At 43.6% G+C, this 17,975-nt stretch overlaps 1 protein-coding gene across 1 annotated transcript in view; it reads left to right on the top strand.

The window, feature by feature from the left end:
• Nucleotides 1-17,975, top strand: part of LOC147017900 (hedgehog-interacting protein-like) — a 221,263-nt gene that overhangs the window by 89,476 nt on the left and 113,812 nt on the right. The window contains exons 5-7 of the mRNA XM_085896963.1: nucleotides 8,605-8,756; nucleotides 12,047-12,220; nucleotides 13,290-13,433. Coding sequence (XP_085753089.1) covers nucleotides 8,605-8,756; nucleotides 12,047-12,220; nucleotides 13,290-13,433 — 470 coding nt within the window. The remainder of the gene's footprint in view (nucleotides 1-8,604; nucleotides 8,757-12,046; nucleotides 12,221-13,289; nucleotides 13,434-17,975) is intronic.

The raw sequence follows: 17,975 nt of genomic DNA, 5'->3' as shown, positions 1-17,975 counted from the left end.
TAATTTGGGAGCAAAGCACCAAATTTGGTGCAGTTGTCAATTAGGATATATATAAACATAATTCAAGGAGGTGCTTGAACTATGACACCAGGATTTGGAGTTTTCCAAGATGGCCACTGCTGCTATTATATTATCAAAAATCGCCTTTTACACAATAACTTGGAAACTAAAGGACTTTGGGAGGTGCAACTGGTGTCTATGCCCACGATGTCAGGGTCATGCTTTATGCTGATACTGGTGTTATCTTCCATACTAATAAGTGTGTGTGTGTGTGTGTGTGTGTGTGTGTGTGTGTGTGTGTGTGTGTGTGTGTGTGTGTGTGTGTGTGTGTGTGTGTGTGTGTGTGTGTGTGTGTGTGTGTGTGTGTGTGTGTGTGTGTGTGTGTGTGTGTGTGACTGGAAATGTTAGGGATGGTTATGTGACATGTGTTGGTCCCCATGTGTCTGCAACTGTGAACCAGAATAGCACTGTTTCTTGACTTTGCAAGAAGTCAAGGACTGAGGGTGGCTGGTTCATGGTTTCAGTGCTCACAGGCTCATCGCTGGACTTGGTATTCCAACGCTGGCGGTGTGGCAAGGGAGATTGACCATGTGCTCATTGATGGTCACTGGAGGATGATCCAGAACTGCAGGGTCTACCGGAGTGCTCAGTTCCCCAATACTGACCACAGACTTGTTGTCGCAACTCTGAAGTTTCAGCTTAAATCCAGGAGAATGGTACCATCCCAGCCTAGGCTGGGTATTGGCAAGCTCAAGGACGAGAGGGTAGCTGAGGAGTTTGCGAACAGGCTGAGTGGAGATTTGGGGGGATTGGGTGCTTTGGTGGATCCTGAAGAGTTGTGGAGTGCCTTCAAGACCATCATCCTTGATGTTGCCGGTGGATGTCTTTGAACTCACCGTACGGTGAAGAAGAATTTTGTCTCGAGGGACACTGGATACCTTTGACCAGAGTCGCAGGGCCAGGCCAAATGGCAGAGCTGAGCTGTTTAGGGAGCTGAGGCGTAAAACTGTACGTGCACTGAGGGTGGACAAGGAGGCCTATGTGCGAGGAATCTGTGAGGGGGTAGAGCATCACCTGTGGTCAAGTGATTCTCATCCTGCTTACAAGGGAATTCACGCATTGCGTTCATCCAAGCCCGCCCTCGGTGTACTGCAGTTAGAGCAGGAGGTGGTGGACTCTTGACAGAGGAGTCCGAAGTGCAGGCCCACTGGGCCGATTACTTTGAGTGGCTGTACCAGGCTGATCCACCAGCTGTCGAGTTGTATGTCAGGGGTGTTACAATCCCGATTGCTGACCCTCCAATCAACTGTGGTCCATCTTAATTTGTGGAAACACAGGCTGTGGTGAACCGGTTGAAATGGGGTAAAACTCCTGGGATCTGTGGTATCTGTGCTGAACTTCTCAAGGCTGGTGAAAATGCAGTACTGATGTCATTGCATGCAGTTGTGTTCTCTGCTTGGAACACAGGCATCATCCCAACTAACTGGAAGAGGGGCCTTGTTGTCCCTCTCTGGAAAGGGAAGGGTGATCGCCAAGACTGCAACAACTGCTGAGGGGTGAGGCTGCTCTCAGTGCCGGGCAAGGTCTTTGCTTGGAAAATTCTTGCTCGGGTTCACCACCATCTGCTTGAGCACCAGCGTCCAGAGGCTATACAACAAAGAGGTCAACGATTGACCATATCCTTGCTCTTCGGGTCCTTACCGAACGTAGACAGTTTCGGCAGGGGCTGCTTGCAGCCTATGTTGATCTCTATAAAGCGTTTGATTCAGTGAATCGCGATGCCCTCCGGAGGATTCTTGGTCTTCGTGTGGTACCACCAAAACTGATCAATCTGATGTCTGAACTATACTCTGGTACTGAGAGTGCTGTGAGATGTGGTGATACCATCTCTGACTTATTTCCAGTTGTTACTGGAGTTTGTCAGCGGTGTGTACTGGCCCCCACACTTTTCAGCACTTGTATGGACTGGATTCTGGGGAGGATGTTGGAGAGATCAAGCTGCGGTGCATCATTTGGGAATGCCAAGGTCGCTGACCTTGATTTTGCAGATGATGCAGTCATCTTTGCGGACACTCTAGATATCCTTTTTATATTCTAGATATCCTAGATATTCACTGGATAATGGGGTGTGGCACTGCCGGTACCTGTGCGGGAGGACGAATGTCCGAGTCTTCAGGTCCTTGGTGCTTCCAGTCTTGCTCTGTGGATGTGAGATTTGGACTCTGTCCAGGGATCTGAGATGGAGACTTAATTCCTTTGGTACCAGGTCTCTTCAGAGAAACCTTGGCTATCGCTGGTCGGACTTTTTGTCCAACAAGCGGTTGGAATACCAAGTCCACCGATTAGCCTTTGAGAAGAGACTTGAATGAGATTTGTTACCTACATAGTCCGTGAGCATCAGCTGCGGCTGTATTGTCATTTAGCTCATTTTCCTGATGCTGATCCTGCTCACCAGATTTTCTCAGTGATGGAGTCTTGTGAGTGGAGGAGGCCAATGGGCCAACCACAGGCCTCATGGTTGCAGCAGGTTGATTAGCATCTAAAGGAGATGGGGATGGGCAAGGCATCTGCCCGGAGGGTGGCCAGACGGAGGCCCCTGGAGTACTGGCAGAAAGTGGACGCAGCGACTCGCTGCTCCGGCGCATGTTCCCATACCTGACCTCCCCCTCTACAAGGTGTGGTCGCATGAGGGATTAAGAAAGTCATGCCAAAAAGCATTGTATTCGTGATTATAGTTGCAGCTAAGGTAGGATCAGAAGATAAATATGATTCTTTGCAGGGAAATCCTGAATAAACTGTTTTAGGCCATCTCAGTTCGGTGTCCTCATACTGGATACCAAATCGATAAAGACAGGATAGCAGCATCCAATGCATGGGGAAAATTGTAACACTTTTTTGGAGGGATGTTGTTGGAATGGTATGAAGCAGTGGCTCACAGAAATAACACAATCGTCTGGGGAGTCTATTGAGGCACTAATACAGGAACATGCAGTGGAACTGCATGTAATACATGTCAAGAGTGTTGGGTGACCAGATAGACACAGCAGAGGAATTGAGTTACATGGCAAATAGAGAATTTCCATAACAGAAGCTGAAAAACAGTGTTAGAGAGCTTAGATTTGTGGCCTTGAGAAACTACTATCGATGAGCAAACATGAGTGCAGATTCCAGCTTTGACACTCAAAAAAGTGGTGAAGTTGGAAGCTGGAACACTGGAGATGAGAATCGTCCGTCTCAACTCTCCAAGTATCTGTAATGATTATAATATGGTGTTTGGATAATTGAATAAGCAGGTTCACTGAGTTAAAGGCTTGCGTAAAGGCTACAGATGTTGCAAAAAGTATATGGTGCAAAGAAAAGGGGGCCGTCCTGTGTTGCTTGAGCAACCATAAAGAAAGGTTGTTGTTGTTAATGGTAGATGTCATCAGATATTGGTGAAGAGGAGAGAGGGTTCCAACCGCAATTGGTAACTCCAAATTATGAGGAGCCAACAATACATTGAAGTGACCTCAGATGGGCCCCCCCCCCTAAAAATCCCAATCCAAGAGCAGCTTCCCATCTCAAACTGGCAAACACATGGATGAGATTATACATCAGCTGATAAGGCTGCCTTCCTGGGAATTAAACACATGGTTTCAGGTTTCTATCTGGAGGCACGTCTGGTTGCTAGTTTGCATAATTTCTGGGAGTGATGCTTTGCTGCTTCTGGCACTGTGCCCCCCCCCCCCCACAGTGGTTAATTCAGGAATGTAGAATTTGGCCAGGTTGCTGGAGTATAATGCCCTACTCTTTTCAAAAGACATCATGGGGATATTCATTACCCACAAGCAAATGCGAGGAGAAAGGAATGCTGATTTAATGTGCCCTACAAAGGACCGCATACTAAATTATGTGATGTTCTGCCTGTAAAGCCTTGGATTGGCAGTTAAAAATCAAGTTAAGAAGTAAACCCAAACTATTGACAATCTTATGGGAATGTGAGACTAACTGGTTTACCAGATGCTTGGGATTCAAGTTCTTCACACTGCTGGATTCATTTTTAAAAAGTGTTTGTGTGAAGAAGCAGGGACACCAGCCCAGAGGGAAGAACATTATTCAAGCTGCAGATGAAGGCCTTGCAAGTGGATAGAGTTCAGGTATGCCAAGGAATGACTTTATGCAACACAGGATGCCCAGTCAGTGACTGGCTTATTCACTGGAGCCATAGGAGAGTGGGGGTGGGGGGGGGTCGACACCGGCTCGATGTCTCCCCTGCCATGGTTTAAGGGGCCTGGCCCATTGTCCTCCCCTCTCCCTCCCCCTCCTCCACACCCAACGCATTTCAGGTGTTGATCACCACGGAGCAGAGATGGAAGACTGAAGCTCCAGACCATTGGAGTGGACGTCCGTCGCAGTTTGGGACCGTGAACTATCCCAATATTGCTTCACTTGTGGTACCCTGCGACGAACGCCAATCCCGCGCCCAGATCCACTCCACCGGATCTGCACAACTGGTGTGGGGGGCAAGACCATCTGCCCGGAAGAGTGTGGGGCATGGTGTTCACTGAGATTTATATGCTGGCAGCATCCAGCATGCAACAACCCAGCAGTTAACCACATATGGCTAGGCTAACCCAGGTCAGGAGTCTGAGGTTTCCGGTGGAATGCCCGTCGCCGACCCCAACAGAATCCCCTGAGAGGGCCGTGCCGCACGCAGTGAGCCGCATGCACTGTGGAGAAAATCTGAGGGAGGGGTGTTGGACCTGTGTTAATGGGGCACCCCCTACAAAGACATAGCATTAGTACCACATGTCTTAAAAGAGAGACCCATCCCCACGAGCCTGGTCGTACTTCTCACACTCAGTTTTATTTGATCTTGTAACCACAGGGAGGTCAGTCATATGTCGTTATCACAACGCCACCACAGACCACACCCATATTCATCTTTGAAAAGTCAAAGTTTGCACACTAAACAAGATTCAAAAGTTGTACTTATATTCACTTTATTAGGGAACTTAAATGGTGAATCACAAGTAAAGGTCTCTCCAGACAATCTATGACTGCACAATGGGTAGATTTTTTTACAGCGCGTGCGCTGTATACAATTGCACCGACTTTGAAATGTCCCCGGTGTCTACCACGTCTCCGGTGTCCCCCCCCCCCCATGTGCCAAAAGAGAGCCAATGACGGCCGTCCGGTAGATGCAGTGCGTAACCTAGACAGAAATAGCGAGAATTGATGGAAATACCCGAGTATTTCAATGGAAATTTGTGAAACTAATGTGTTATATATGTGAAAAACATTTAATTTATTGCTTGACGGGAAAAAACCAAGAAACGCGCCCCCTCTCATGTACGAACGAACGAAAGACGTCATTTCCGCCCACCATCGCATTTTGCGCCGAAAGACGTCATTTCCGCCCACCATCGCATTTCGCGCCGAAAGACGTCATTTCCGCCACCATCGCATTTGGCGCCGAAAGACGTCATTTCCGCCCACCATCGCATTTCCTGCCGATCGCCGAATGCTAAAAGCTAAGTTCTTCTTATGCCATCATTCTTTTGCGGCCTCCTGCCACGCTGTATCGAACAATTTCATTCCTTCTGTTATATATAAAGGTGCTTATCACAATAGTAACAAGATTTTTACATTTCAAATATTCAGTACGCTTTTTTATTGTTTTTCAACTGAAAAAGCATAAATTGCATATTTTAACATTAGTGTACTCATTTGCTTCACCACACGCGCTGTATTGAAGGATTTCACTTGTTTTTTTTTTTTAAGGTTAAAGTATTGATGTGGTTTTGGAAGACCCCAGGAAGCACTTCCAATACATCAGGGTTCCCTAGTGTTGTGAAATCTGTAGCAATTTTGTTTAGCTAAATTACCTCTCCCCCTCATATTGGTTTAAGCAACAGATGCATTGTGAATGTAGATCGAATTATCTCCATTGTTCTCTTCCTCATTCTCCAACTCTGTACTCAAACCTTATTCTCAAACACGTATTCTCAAAATGCATTCTCAAACACCACAACTCTTTACAGATTCCAGCCATGTACCACATTCACTCCACAAAACATGCCACTAACCACACAAATCCATTCAGTAACATCTCAATAGCAAACATCTAATATGTTTCGCACAGCATTGCCAACCCACTAGTGCTCCCAGTGTTATCCCCTGCTGCCACAGCTGCCAAAGTTGTACCAGAAGCCCTGCCCATCACATCCCTGGAACCAATCATAATGACTGGATTGCAGAGCGCTAGCCAATTGGCGTGGCTGGATCACGAAAAGCGGGCATACAAGGCACGTTGGTTCGAGAGGTCAGCTGGTTTGAGAGCAGCTTTAAGGTAAACCATGCCAAGTTCCGTGCCTGCAGAACATGATGAGAACGCACCAGGATGAGCGCAGAGCAGTGGGCGAACAGAGGGTGGAGACACGGGCTCCCAGGCGTGATCACCAACTCGCTACAGACAGTGCCTCCTTTGTGCCTTGTAGAACCAACCACAAACTCTCAAGCATAAAAAAGGTCAACAGTGATTCTCCCCAGAACTTGCTTCTCTCCGTACACCTCTTACACATGCATCTTACACCCTTGCACCTTCCAGAGCACACACCTCATTGACTCAACATGGGTTTGTGGAGTGTCAACTGAGTCCACAACAGTTCTTTTCAGAACTTGCATTACACGCACCCACATACACCGCACTTCTCATTCACCCATACCACACACCCTATCCGTTACCATGTGAGCCGTCCTGTCACATACGTGTGAAGTCGGGGTCGACACCACATCCCACCTACTTTGCTTCTCTGTCTATCAATCTTTCTTCTCTCCTCCTCGCAGAATGCCTGAGGTGCCTGTGTGTGTAGATTCGAGATGAAATGATTGACCAAGGGGCTTACGTATTAGGGATAAGATCTTTCTTTGTGACACTGTTTTAGCTTTGAAAATACCTACTTTGCCAAATCTTTTATAAACTGTTTCCAACCTGCCTGATCGTCTTTTCCTCCATTGGTTAGCCAAAGTAAGTAAATTCTGGTGGATAAGAGTTCTGCCTCACAGTTTTATGATGGTTAGTAAGAGCCACGTCCCACTGATGGTATCATTCGGCCGTTCTGATTGACAAGAGTGGGGCATTGAGAGCGCAGGTCTTATCTGGGGCAATGAATCTGCCGGAAAGGTAACGAAGAGATTTGGACGCGATGATCCTTCCTAAATTAATCGTCTCGGACGGTATCTGTGGTTGCTTAGCAACTGTTGTGTTGTGGAGGTATCTGCAGCTCATCGGCTTCAGGGTCATCGGTTGAGAAGCGGGTCCGAGAAGTCCCCCTCATGATCCGAACCAGCGGAACTCGTAACAGGATCTTAATGTTGCTTTTTTTTTTCTTTTTTTTTGTATTGTCATCAGTTTTCTTTTATCCTTTTGTGCATTTCATTTCTTTTGATCCAATTAAACCAGAGCTGCAACATCCTCTCTTGGAATGTTTTTTGATCTGATTAAACCAGGAAGTTCGTTTATCGATTTATGGACTGGTAAATATCAGGATTGAGACAAGTAACTTTCTATGTGAGTGAGAATACTTCCATATTCTCAATCAATTGTTGAAAAAAAAAATGATTTAACACTTCTCATTTTAAATGAAATCTGGTAAATTTAGTGACTTCATTTGAATGAAATTATTTCTGGATAAAACAGGATATCTATCCTGATGAACTTTGATTTGGCCAGTGCTGATACAGTAAATCTTGTTCCATCGTGTTCGACTCGATAACTCAGCAAGTTTAAAAGGTCATTTCTAACGTACGAGACACAAAACACATTCATAGATATATATTCTCTCTGATCAAATTTGATGATTCCTGTGATTGATTCTTCTTTAGTTACAGTATGTGATTTTGTGTTTGGTTCTGGCACTCACTTGTCTTAGATATGTGACGTCAGTCGGGTCCACTCGAAAGAGTCAGGTGTGCCAGCTAAATGCAACTTTTGGTGTTTGTTCCTCCTCTCGTTTTCTTAAATTGTATTCACCCCAGACCCTAACATCAGATTTTTTTTTTCACCTTCCATCACCATTTTGTTTTGCCGATGTGGTCATAATCCCTAAAATAACTGCTCATGTATGGTGATGACATCTAACCATTTCACGTTGTCTCTTTTGGTTGAAGACTATCTTCTTAGATTTATGGGTTGTCTTTCTGCACTACTTTGTACGTTTATAAATCTCAAAATGGTACAACATTCCAGTTGATCCAAATTGTAGCTCCATCACCCAGAAGTCTTTCTACACTCAGGATATTCCCTGGAGGCATGTGGAAGAGCAATTAATCATGAGTAGTTCATTGCTTTGCTGCTTTCCTAATCACATGCTCAATCCTGCTGGTTGCAAAACAGGCAGGCAGCAGATTAGCACTAGATGAACAGCATAGTCCAAACAGGCTTGATAGCACTGCTTCCCCTCTGCCAATGTTGACATGAGAATTAGCTCAGAGATCAGTATCTATATCCAGAAAACCAGCCATTTTAGTCACTAGCATTTGAAATGCAAATTTACATTCAGGCAGTTTAATCAATGAGTCAGTTGAAGTAAGATGACTATTGTTGTAACTGTTGTGTGTCAGGCAGGGGATGAACGAGGCATGCTCAGCTTGGCATTCCATCCAGATTTTGCACGAAATGGAAAGCTGTATGTGTCGTACACAACACGCGGTGATGCCTGGGGTAGTGGTCCACACGATCACATTTTGCGTGTCTCCGAGTTCACCGTCTCCAGGTTAGCATTTCTACAGTGCACAACTTTCAGTTCCAAAAGCCAAATCCACATTCGGATCCAAACTAAAAATGTATTGTAAATTTTATGGTAAATGTACTGTTACTGTAAGGTGTATGATGAGTTCAAACATGGCAGCATACTTGGCTGGCCTACCAAGCAGCAACAAGGAAATATTAAAAATTAAATGTGGAGTTTAAAATCAACCTGACAAGTTGTATAAAACTGTCTCTGGCAAATCTCTTGTATGTTTTCTTCCCAATGCTGTATGTTCTTTCAGGGTAAAGATCATATTATACAGGTTTGTAATTTGCACCCATGACTTTGCTCTCTATTTTTTTTTTAATATGTCCCTTTGAGTGATGTCACTACCCAAGAATTGAATAACTCAACGATTCCAACTCTGCATTTCCACACATATTTTACCACGAGCAAATACAACCGTTGCTTTGCTGACACGTACAATAAGGGTGGGGGGGGGGGGGGGGGGGGGGGAGATATATATTTTTATATATATGGATATGGGTGTGGAGGGATGTAAGTGAGAGGATGAAGAATGGAGAGCTAGGAAGGAGTAGGAGAGAGAGCGAGAAAGGGGGGGGGTTTGGTGGGGAGAGCAACACCTCACTAAACATTGCTATAGACTGTGGGAGGGAGTGAGGGGTGCGAGGAGGGGGTGGATGTGCTTGAGAGAGAGCGAGACAGACAGACAGGCAGACAGAGGTGTGGGACGAGAGTACTGTAGTTTATGAGGAAGGGGGAGCGAGGAGGGGACAGACAGACAGAGAGAGAGGTGGGGCGGGGTTTGGTGGGGAGAGCAACACCTCACTAAACATTGCTATAGACTGTGGGAGGGAGTGAGGGGTGTGAGGAGGGGGTGGATGTGCTTGAGAGAGAGCGAGACAGACAGACAGACAGACAGACATAGACAGACAGAGGTGTGGGACGAGAGTACTGCAGTTTATGAGGAAGGGGGAGCGAGGAGGGGACAGACAGACAGACAGAGAGAGAGAGGTGGGGGGGGAGGAAAAAAAATGAAAGACAAGTGATGGGTGGAGGTGGTGTTGGCAAAGAGAATGATATGACGCTTAATGACCGAACACAAAAAAATAATCATGTCAGAACAGCTGTACAAACAATGACACAACAGAGTTTGTAAAGTAATCTGCTTGCACATCTGCAAAACTTTAATATTCCCGTTCCAGAAAATGAGCGGGAACATGAACCAAAAGCAATCACTGAAAACATGGAAGTGCTGTTCACGTCTGACCTAATGATCCCATTGAGCATGAACATTGAAAACAAAGCATTGCAACCAGATATCATACTTCGGTACAAAAAAAAAAGGAAGGCATTGCTAATTGAGGGGCTGATACCAGTGATTTTGGACTAAACGATGCAGAAATCAAGAAAATGACGAAATACCAAGACTTCAACAATGAAGTGAAAAGATCCTGGAAGATAAAGAATGCCAAATTTGGAGCTATTGGAATGATGACTACGAACCTCACAGAGATATTAAAAAAACATCCGTGGGAATATTACTACAAACAAACTACAGTTGGAAGCTGTCCCGGGCTCAGTGATGATCCTGAAGAGAACCGTCAGCACAAAACTTTGAGAACAAAAAAACTTCACAGCTTGGTCCGTGAATCGTGACCCCTAACCGAAATAAAGGTGGATACTTTGACCCGCCCTGGGAGGACTCCATTCCACATTCTGAAACCCCATATGCCGACACACACACACACACACACACACACACACACACACACACACACACACACACACACACACACACACACACACACACACACACACACACACACACACACGTGCAAAGTGCCGTTGTGGTAATACAGTTTATACACTGTACGTACACACATGCACAAATGTACACACGCATAAAGGACATAAAAACGACAAACACAAAAATTTACCTTTAAATGGAGTTCTTTGAAAGAGGAATTGAAGTGAGAAATTCACAAAATTCAATTGAAAAATATATCAAGGCCCAGAACACAAAATGTCGATCTCTGTAGGTTATATGCCTTCACAGCCAGATCATGGCAAACACCTGGTCAGATGGACCTTATTGTTTTTGTCTATGTATCGATGTCGAAGTGAGTGGTGGATTATATTAAAAGGAGATCGCACAAAAACGAAAAACAAAACAATGTCCTGTAAAAATAAAATTACACATTTTCAGCGGATAAGACTTCTCCCGTGGCACCCACCGCAGGGCCCAACACAGGCAGAAACATACGTCTCATTGATGTTCCATTGAAAGAACGGGTACGTTTACCAAAACTAACAACCAAGCAGCTTGGAGAGCACTTGCCAAGTGGCTTTCGCATTCCAATGAAACGGTTGATAAGAAACAGCTCACTTGGCACCCGATTAGTGATCACCGAACCGCCATATTAAACATACACCTCCTGGACTCCAGAGACACCCAAAATATCAAATATGTCTGAATTGGACAAATGAACACTTTTCTATGAGTGTGAACTGCTTGTAAGTTCGATTTTGGAGCTTAAATTTTGTAATTCTGTTTAGTTTAAGAGATTCTCACAGTGATGACATGTGCGGAAATGAAATAAAGCAAAAAACGCTGACTTCTCCGGGCGTTTATAAGCGTTGTAATGTACACAGCTATTTGTAGCTATGATGAACAGGCATTCGATAACATGAATGAAGAAAATGAAAAAGTAATAATAACTATCGTTAAGAAATCGTTGCGGCCTGTTCCAAGTTAAGGCATGGTTGAGCAGACCAAAAAAACATGGCGGCCTCAGACCCCAGCGAAGTTACCAAGGATATGCCTGAAGACCCCATAGAGACCAGTGACCGAGGATGCACCTGATAAAGGATATAATTAAATAAGGTCATTAATTATCTTCAAAAGGGGTGTTTTAATTAACCCAAACATCCATCTTTCATTCTTGCACTTCCTTGGAGTTTTCTTAGTTTGCATGGAGAGTTTCAGGCTGCTAGGTTTTATAGTTTTAGAGTTATGGAGGACACACACACACACACACACACACACACACACACACACACACACACACACACACACACACACACACGATACAAGTTCACAATCCTACTGCTTTATAATTTACAGACACATTTACAGAGAACTGAACAGACAGAAATTTGATTTTTTGATTTTGTATGACTACCAAAAACATGTGGTGATATCATATTTCAAAAGAGGGACCTTCGGGTTGCTGTTTGTGCAAATGGATATACATCAATGTGATCCATCCTTTGTTTTGATCTCTATTAAGGAAGTCTTGGCGACACGTATCGAGGAACTCAGAGCGTCGCATATTAGATGTGGCAGAGTTGAGACGTGCACACCTTGGTGGGGAACTGCTCTTTGGACCAGATGGTCTGCTTTATGTGGTGCTGGGGGATGGACGTATCACACTGGATGACATGGAGGAGATGGATGGACTAAGGTAGCTGCTCGTTCATTTCCTCATACTGGATACCAAATATTCAATACAAATCGCAGCTTAGCACATAATACTTTAATTGTTCTCTGGCTTAGATCATGTAAGGCGGTATTAAACCGAGGACACATTAAACACCAAGTGTGAACATCTTTCATTTGACACCTGTTGGCGATGATTGAGCTTTCTGCAACCACATTTGAGTATTTTTTTTTTCCTTTGGAACCTTGGTGGAGAGCAGTTGAAAAAAAAAATACCTGACTACTCACTGATTTATCTTTGAAACCATCTTTTTAGCAGCCATTATAAATGCTTATAGTCACTCATTGTGCTCTCGCCTCACTCTTTCCCACATGCAGTGGAAAAGCAGCAAGGCTTTGCTCATAATTTGAGCCCAAATGGCCTTCCCAATTCCCAAATGGTTCAAATGGCCACTGCTGGAAGTTATCGGCAATCTTCCGACACACTTATTCCCTTGCCCCGACCCATTGTCCCTAATGTTATAAACGCCTCACCGCTTTAAGAGGCTGCATAGATTGCTCAGGTCATTGAGATTTCGCATGGAGAGTCAGGGTCACAAGGTCACATTTACAGCAGTAATTTAGTCTATGATGCCAAGCGTGCTTGGATACAGACCTTCCATGACCTATGTGGAAATAATTGCAATTACCAGTGAGTGCCACAGTAAGTTTCACATTGTCAGAGAGTTTGATTTGCAACTACGACCAGAGGATTACTAAGAAATAAAATGATGGTGGCATTCTCTCCACTTTGTGAACTCCCCAACATTGAACCAAAACTCCAAGTATGGCCCTGAGCCCTTGCGATTTCCCATGTGACTTCATTAATCCCAGTGTTAACACTTATCACATAACCCTCCGACCCAATTTCGTATCTGTAACATGAGATCTAACGTTTAACTATGCCCATTGTTGTTTTATTTCCCTGGTAAACTCACCTCATCACTGTAACTACATCCTGTAATTTTAAACACAAGCATCATCCTCATTGTAACTACAGCATGAGATTTTAACTCGATGCTCTTTCTTTTTAACCTCACAAACGTTCTCCCCAGTGATTTCACAGGATCTATTCTTCGGATTAACGTGTCAGTGCCAGGCTGTGACCCTCCATATGCCATTCCACCTGACAACCCACATGCCAATGGAACATCTCACCCCCCTGAGGCCTACACACACGGCCTGCGAAGCCCGGGCAGGTTGGCACTGCACCGAATCTATAGTCTGAATCATACATCACATGCCACCTGAATTATCTTTATGGGAACAGCTTCATTGGCCGCAGTCTTTCCTTTCTGCTTCTGGGATTGATTGATGACGAGGCGAAATTTATTCGACAAAAACGGCTGTTTTGTTGCGTCGCCAATATGATTGCACTCCACTGTGGAGTATTCTGTCCTTCAGAAGAGATGTTAAGCGGGATATGTCATTTATTCCATGGTTTATTTTCAAGAGCCAGGCTTTGAACTAGTTCCATAGATATAGATCCTACATTGGTTGGCCTGTTAGTATTCAAATCTGGGCATTTAGCTCAAGATGGTGATCTCAGGTTGAAATCCCCTATAATGTTAATTAGTACTTTAGTTCTTATTGTCCTGATAATTTATGCAAAAGTACACTGATTTCTCCTAATGTCCTTGCCCTATATGTAATATATGTGCAAGCTCCTCCACAAGCTTTGGATCATCATATAAAAATGTGATATGCAAGCAAAGTACAATTGGTCTATGAAAATTGTAGAATGCCAAACTGACCACCAGTTATTGTTGATCAAGCTAAAGATCCCTCTGAAGCCGATAGTAAATAGGAACGACTTCAAGCCGGTAAAAAGCCTAAACGTCTGTGCTTTCGTGAACCCAATCATTCAAGCTGAGCTGGTTCGCAAACTCAACGACAAATTGGCTGAGTCTGATGGAAAACAATTTCAATTAGTAAATGAAGAGTGGGAAGAACTGAGAGCCTGCAATCGTGGCACAACAGAAACCCTGTTTGGAACAGAGAAGCATAAGGATCCTGACTGTTTTTTTTTTTTTTTCAAAAACATTGAGATGATTCAACCATTACTGCACAAAAAATTCAGAGCATATTCTACGCCCGGCTTGTCCGCAAAACTCCTACAACCAAAAATGAATTAAATTGCTGTGAAAAAAAAAAACACAAGTGCAAATCAAAATCAGACAGCTTGAAAATGATTGGTTTAGCAAAAAAAAAAAAAAAAGCAGCTGAAATTCAACATTATGCAGATAGCAATGACTCCAAAAACTTTTATCAATCTGTCAAATGGCATTATGGAGCAGGAACAAAAGGATTTATAGCTGTACAATCTGTAAACTTCAGTCAGCTGCTCACCGAACGAACAGCGTTCCTTGGTCACTGCAAAGAATACCTGTGAACTGTTAAACACACCTTCGACCATCAATGAAGAGTCTGTCGATTTAATTCTGCAACGTACCAGTACTATCCTGGATTGCACAGGCGTACATGCCTCTAAATATGGCAGAAGTACAGTCAGCAGTAACAATCTTGTGCGATAGTAAAGCCCAGGGCAAATAAGGCATACCACCCAAGGCCTTTCATGACTACAAAACAAGGAGGCTATCAACTACTTTGCAGACTCCACCAGTTATACATGCATATTTGGAACGATGAAATGATCCCACAATAGCTGTAAAATGCTTTGATTGTTGCCATTTACAAAGAACAGAGGGAGCAGATTGCATTTCGGAAACCAATGCGGTGTCTCGTTGCTCACCATCGCCGGAAAAATTCTGGCAAAAATCGTACAGAAGAAAACCAGTGACAATTTGTTCAATAGTGATGCATCCGAATCTCAATGTGGCTTCTGGAAAAAGAAAAGGAAAAAAACAAATAACGCAGCACTATCGACATCGTGTTTCCCACCTGTCACCTGCAAGAAAAGTGCATTGAACAAAATTTCAGGCTTTATGCTGTTTATGGACCTAACCAAAGCATTCAACCTTGCGGACAAGAGAGCACTCTGGGAGATCCTGACAGGTTTGGGTGTCCGACAAAGACTGTATCTATTATTTGACAATTACATGATGGAAAGTCTGGCTAAGTATGTGCAGGTGACAAGTTTTCTGAAAATTTTTCCCATTGCAACTGGATTGAAGCAAGGTTTTGTAATTGCACCAATCCACTTTGTTTTTTTCTTCTCGGCCATGCTAAATGAAGCGTTGTCAGAAAATCGAAATAGCACATACATCAAAGTTAGAATTATAGTGCCAAAAACGGACTTTTCAACCTCTCCAGATTGTGTGCTTAAACTAAGCTTACCAGCTGATATACTGATACGAGAACTACTATTAGTAGATGACCAGGGTTTGTTTGCGCACACAGAGGAAGACCTGCAATAATAATAATAATATGAGTCCCCTCACAAGGAACTTGGACGCAAGATGAGGCCATTAGGCCCATCAAAGCCTCCGCTATGGTTGTTTGTCCATACTCTATCCTTTTGTAAATGCTGAGCATCAAGCAAGGAAGCAGCACTTATCACTTTTTAAGTCTTTGGTATGACTCAGCCAGGGTTCCAACCACCAACCTCCCAGATTCAGAGCTCCAACCATTACATCACCGAAACTGGTTAAATCACTCATGCAAAATACTTTGGATTCATTCTCAGCATTAAAAGATGTAAGTTATGCACCAGTCTCCTGGTGGTAGCACCCACACAGGTTCAGTCATCACCTTCAACGGAGAACCACTGCAGACAACTAATGCCTTCACATATCTTGGTGGTATTCTTTCAAATGATGCTCAACTTCATAAAGAAATTGCAAACCGGGTGCCGTGATTCTGCCATACTTGTTGACAATGAGTATGGCAGAACCCTGACATCATTTTGGCTCCAAAGATCTCATGGTACAATGCAATAGGAGTTGGCGCACTTCTGCATGGGTGCAAAACATGAACGCTCTATAGTCACCATGTCAAAGAGCTGGAACAGTTTCATCCAACATGCTTGAAGACAATCCTCTGGATCAAATGGTACAACTATAAATTATTTGTGGAGGTGTTAACTTGAGCTAACTCCAAGAGTACATCGATGAAATGCCTTTTGAAAAAAACCAAGTTACAATGGATGGCACATGTTGTCAGAATGGATGTAGATCATATTCCAAAAGTGATATTGTTTGGCGAACTTCAAACAGCAAAAAGAAGGATCGGCCATCCATCATACAAGTGATACTTAGATGAACTGAATGATACACGAAAAAAAAAATGCAAGACTGACCAAAATGCTTGGAAAACACAAGCAAGTAACATCGGATCATGAACTATGCTCGATACAGAACGTTGGTGCTGCTGAAGCTGTTTCTATTCCTCGGGTTACAATCCGGGACATGTCGCTATTCCGACACAGAAAGCAAGTGGTGGACTTTAATTTGTAATGGAACCACTATTCTTGAAGAAGCACAAAGACAAGATCAGCCACAAAAGCACCTCAGAAAGAAGTATAATTGCACTCGGTGGAATGCATACCTCCACCAGGCTGAACAGTTTACTTTTTGTATCCCACTGATAGGCCAGATCTACATCCGTACATTAACCAAAATGTAATTGGCTTGTTCTTGTCACTTAACCAACTCACCCAAGTTTTTTTTTGTTTGTTTTTTTCCGAATCCATCCCATAACTGTTTGAGATATCATGCTATATATCGTTTTTGGCCCTACCTCTCAATGGTGAAGAATCACTTCAACAAATTCTAGTATCTGGATCTGGATCTTCACCCAAATCGAATCATTTCCTGCTTGTCACACACCCAACCTGTCCACCAGGTTTGGTCCAAATCCGTTCATAACTTTTTTGAGATGTCCCGCTCACAGACAGACGTACAGACATACAGACGAGCAGGTCAACAGACATAAACAAGGGTGAAAACATAACCTCAATCCACCTTTGATGGTGGAGGTAAAGATCTGTCCATGGTAGTTGACACCGGGGTGATGTGCAATGCGTTTCTACGCAAGATTAATCACGATGTGGTTTTCCACTCTCGCATTCATCGTAGCAGGCAAAATGACAACAAACCACCAGAGATGAAAAAGGTCTCGATAACCCACCATGGCTGTGCAAAAACGTCGTGGAAGTTTTATAAATGAGATGTAGATGTCGAGTATTGATCAATTCAAAGAACAGGACTGATTAAGGGAAGTTTACTTTATCAATTTATCAATTTAACTTTGCACTTCATTTCTTGTTTGCTTAATTTTCTTAGCTGTTATCACAATGTAGACCTTACAGTATGAGCTTACCACCCATTCTGCTTTCACCTTGTATATCAACAGATTACTCCAGGGTTTAGCAACTTGCACCACGGCAAGTCAATGCGTGACTCGGTTGGGGGCATGATGCTAAATTAACCGTCACATGCTAGATTAATTGCTTTTCTGCAGCACTCGGAGAAGTTTTCAAATAAATTTGACAATAGCAAAGCCAGTCTATTAATTATTTATGCCATTGCCTGGTGTAGCCTTAAATCAGGTCCTGCAAACTCAAAATGACTGTGGCCACATCACCTGAACCTGCTCTTCATATCACTGTCCTTCCTGATATATTTACTTGTGTCAAATCTTTATCTTCTTATTTTTCTCCGATTTTGGTCACCAATTATGATTTTTGTCATGCTTACATGTATTGGATTGAATCTTGTTGAGTTCTAAATTGTACCACGTTTCAAGGTGTGGCAATTAAATTGAATTGTATTGCATTTCTA

This window comes from Eptatretus burgeri, chromosome 10 (assembly GCF_056783735.1).
Source record: "Eptatretus burgeri isolate ZD-2024b chromosome 10, Ebu_testis_v1, whole genome shotgun sequence".
NCBI classification, from domain to species: domain Eukaryota; kingdom Metazoa; phylum Chordata; class Myxini; order Myxiniformes; family Myxinidae; genus Eptatretus; species Eptatretus burgeri.
This window is presented reverse-complemented; position numbering and strand designations above follow the sequence as displayed.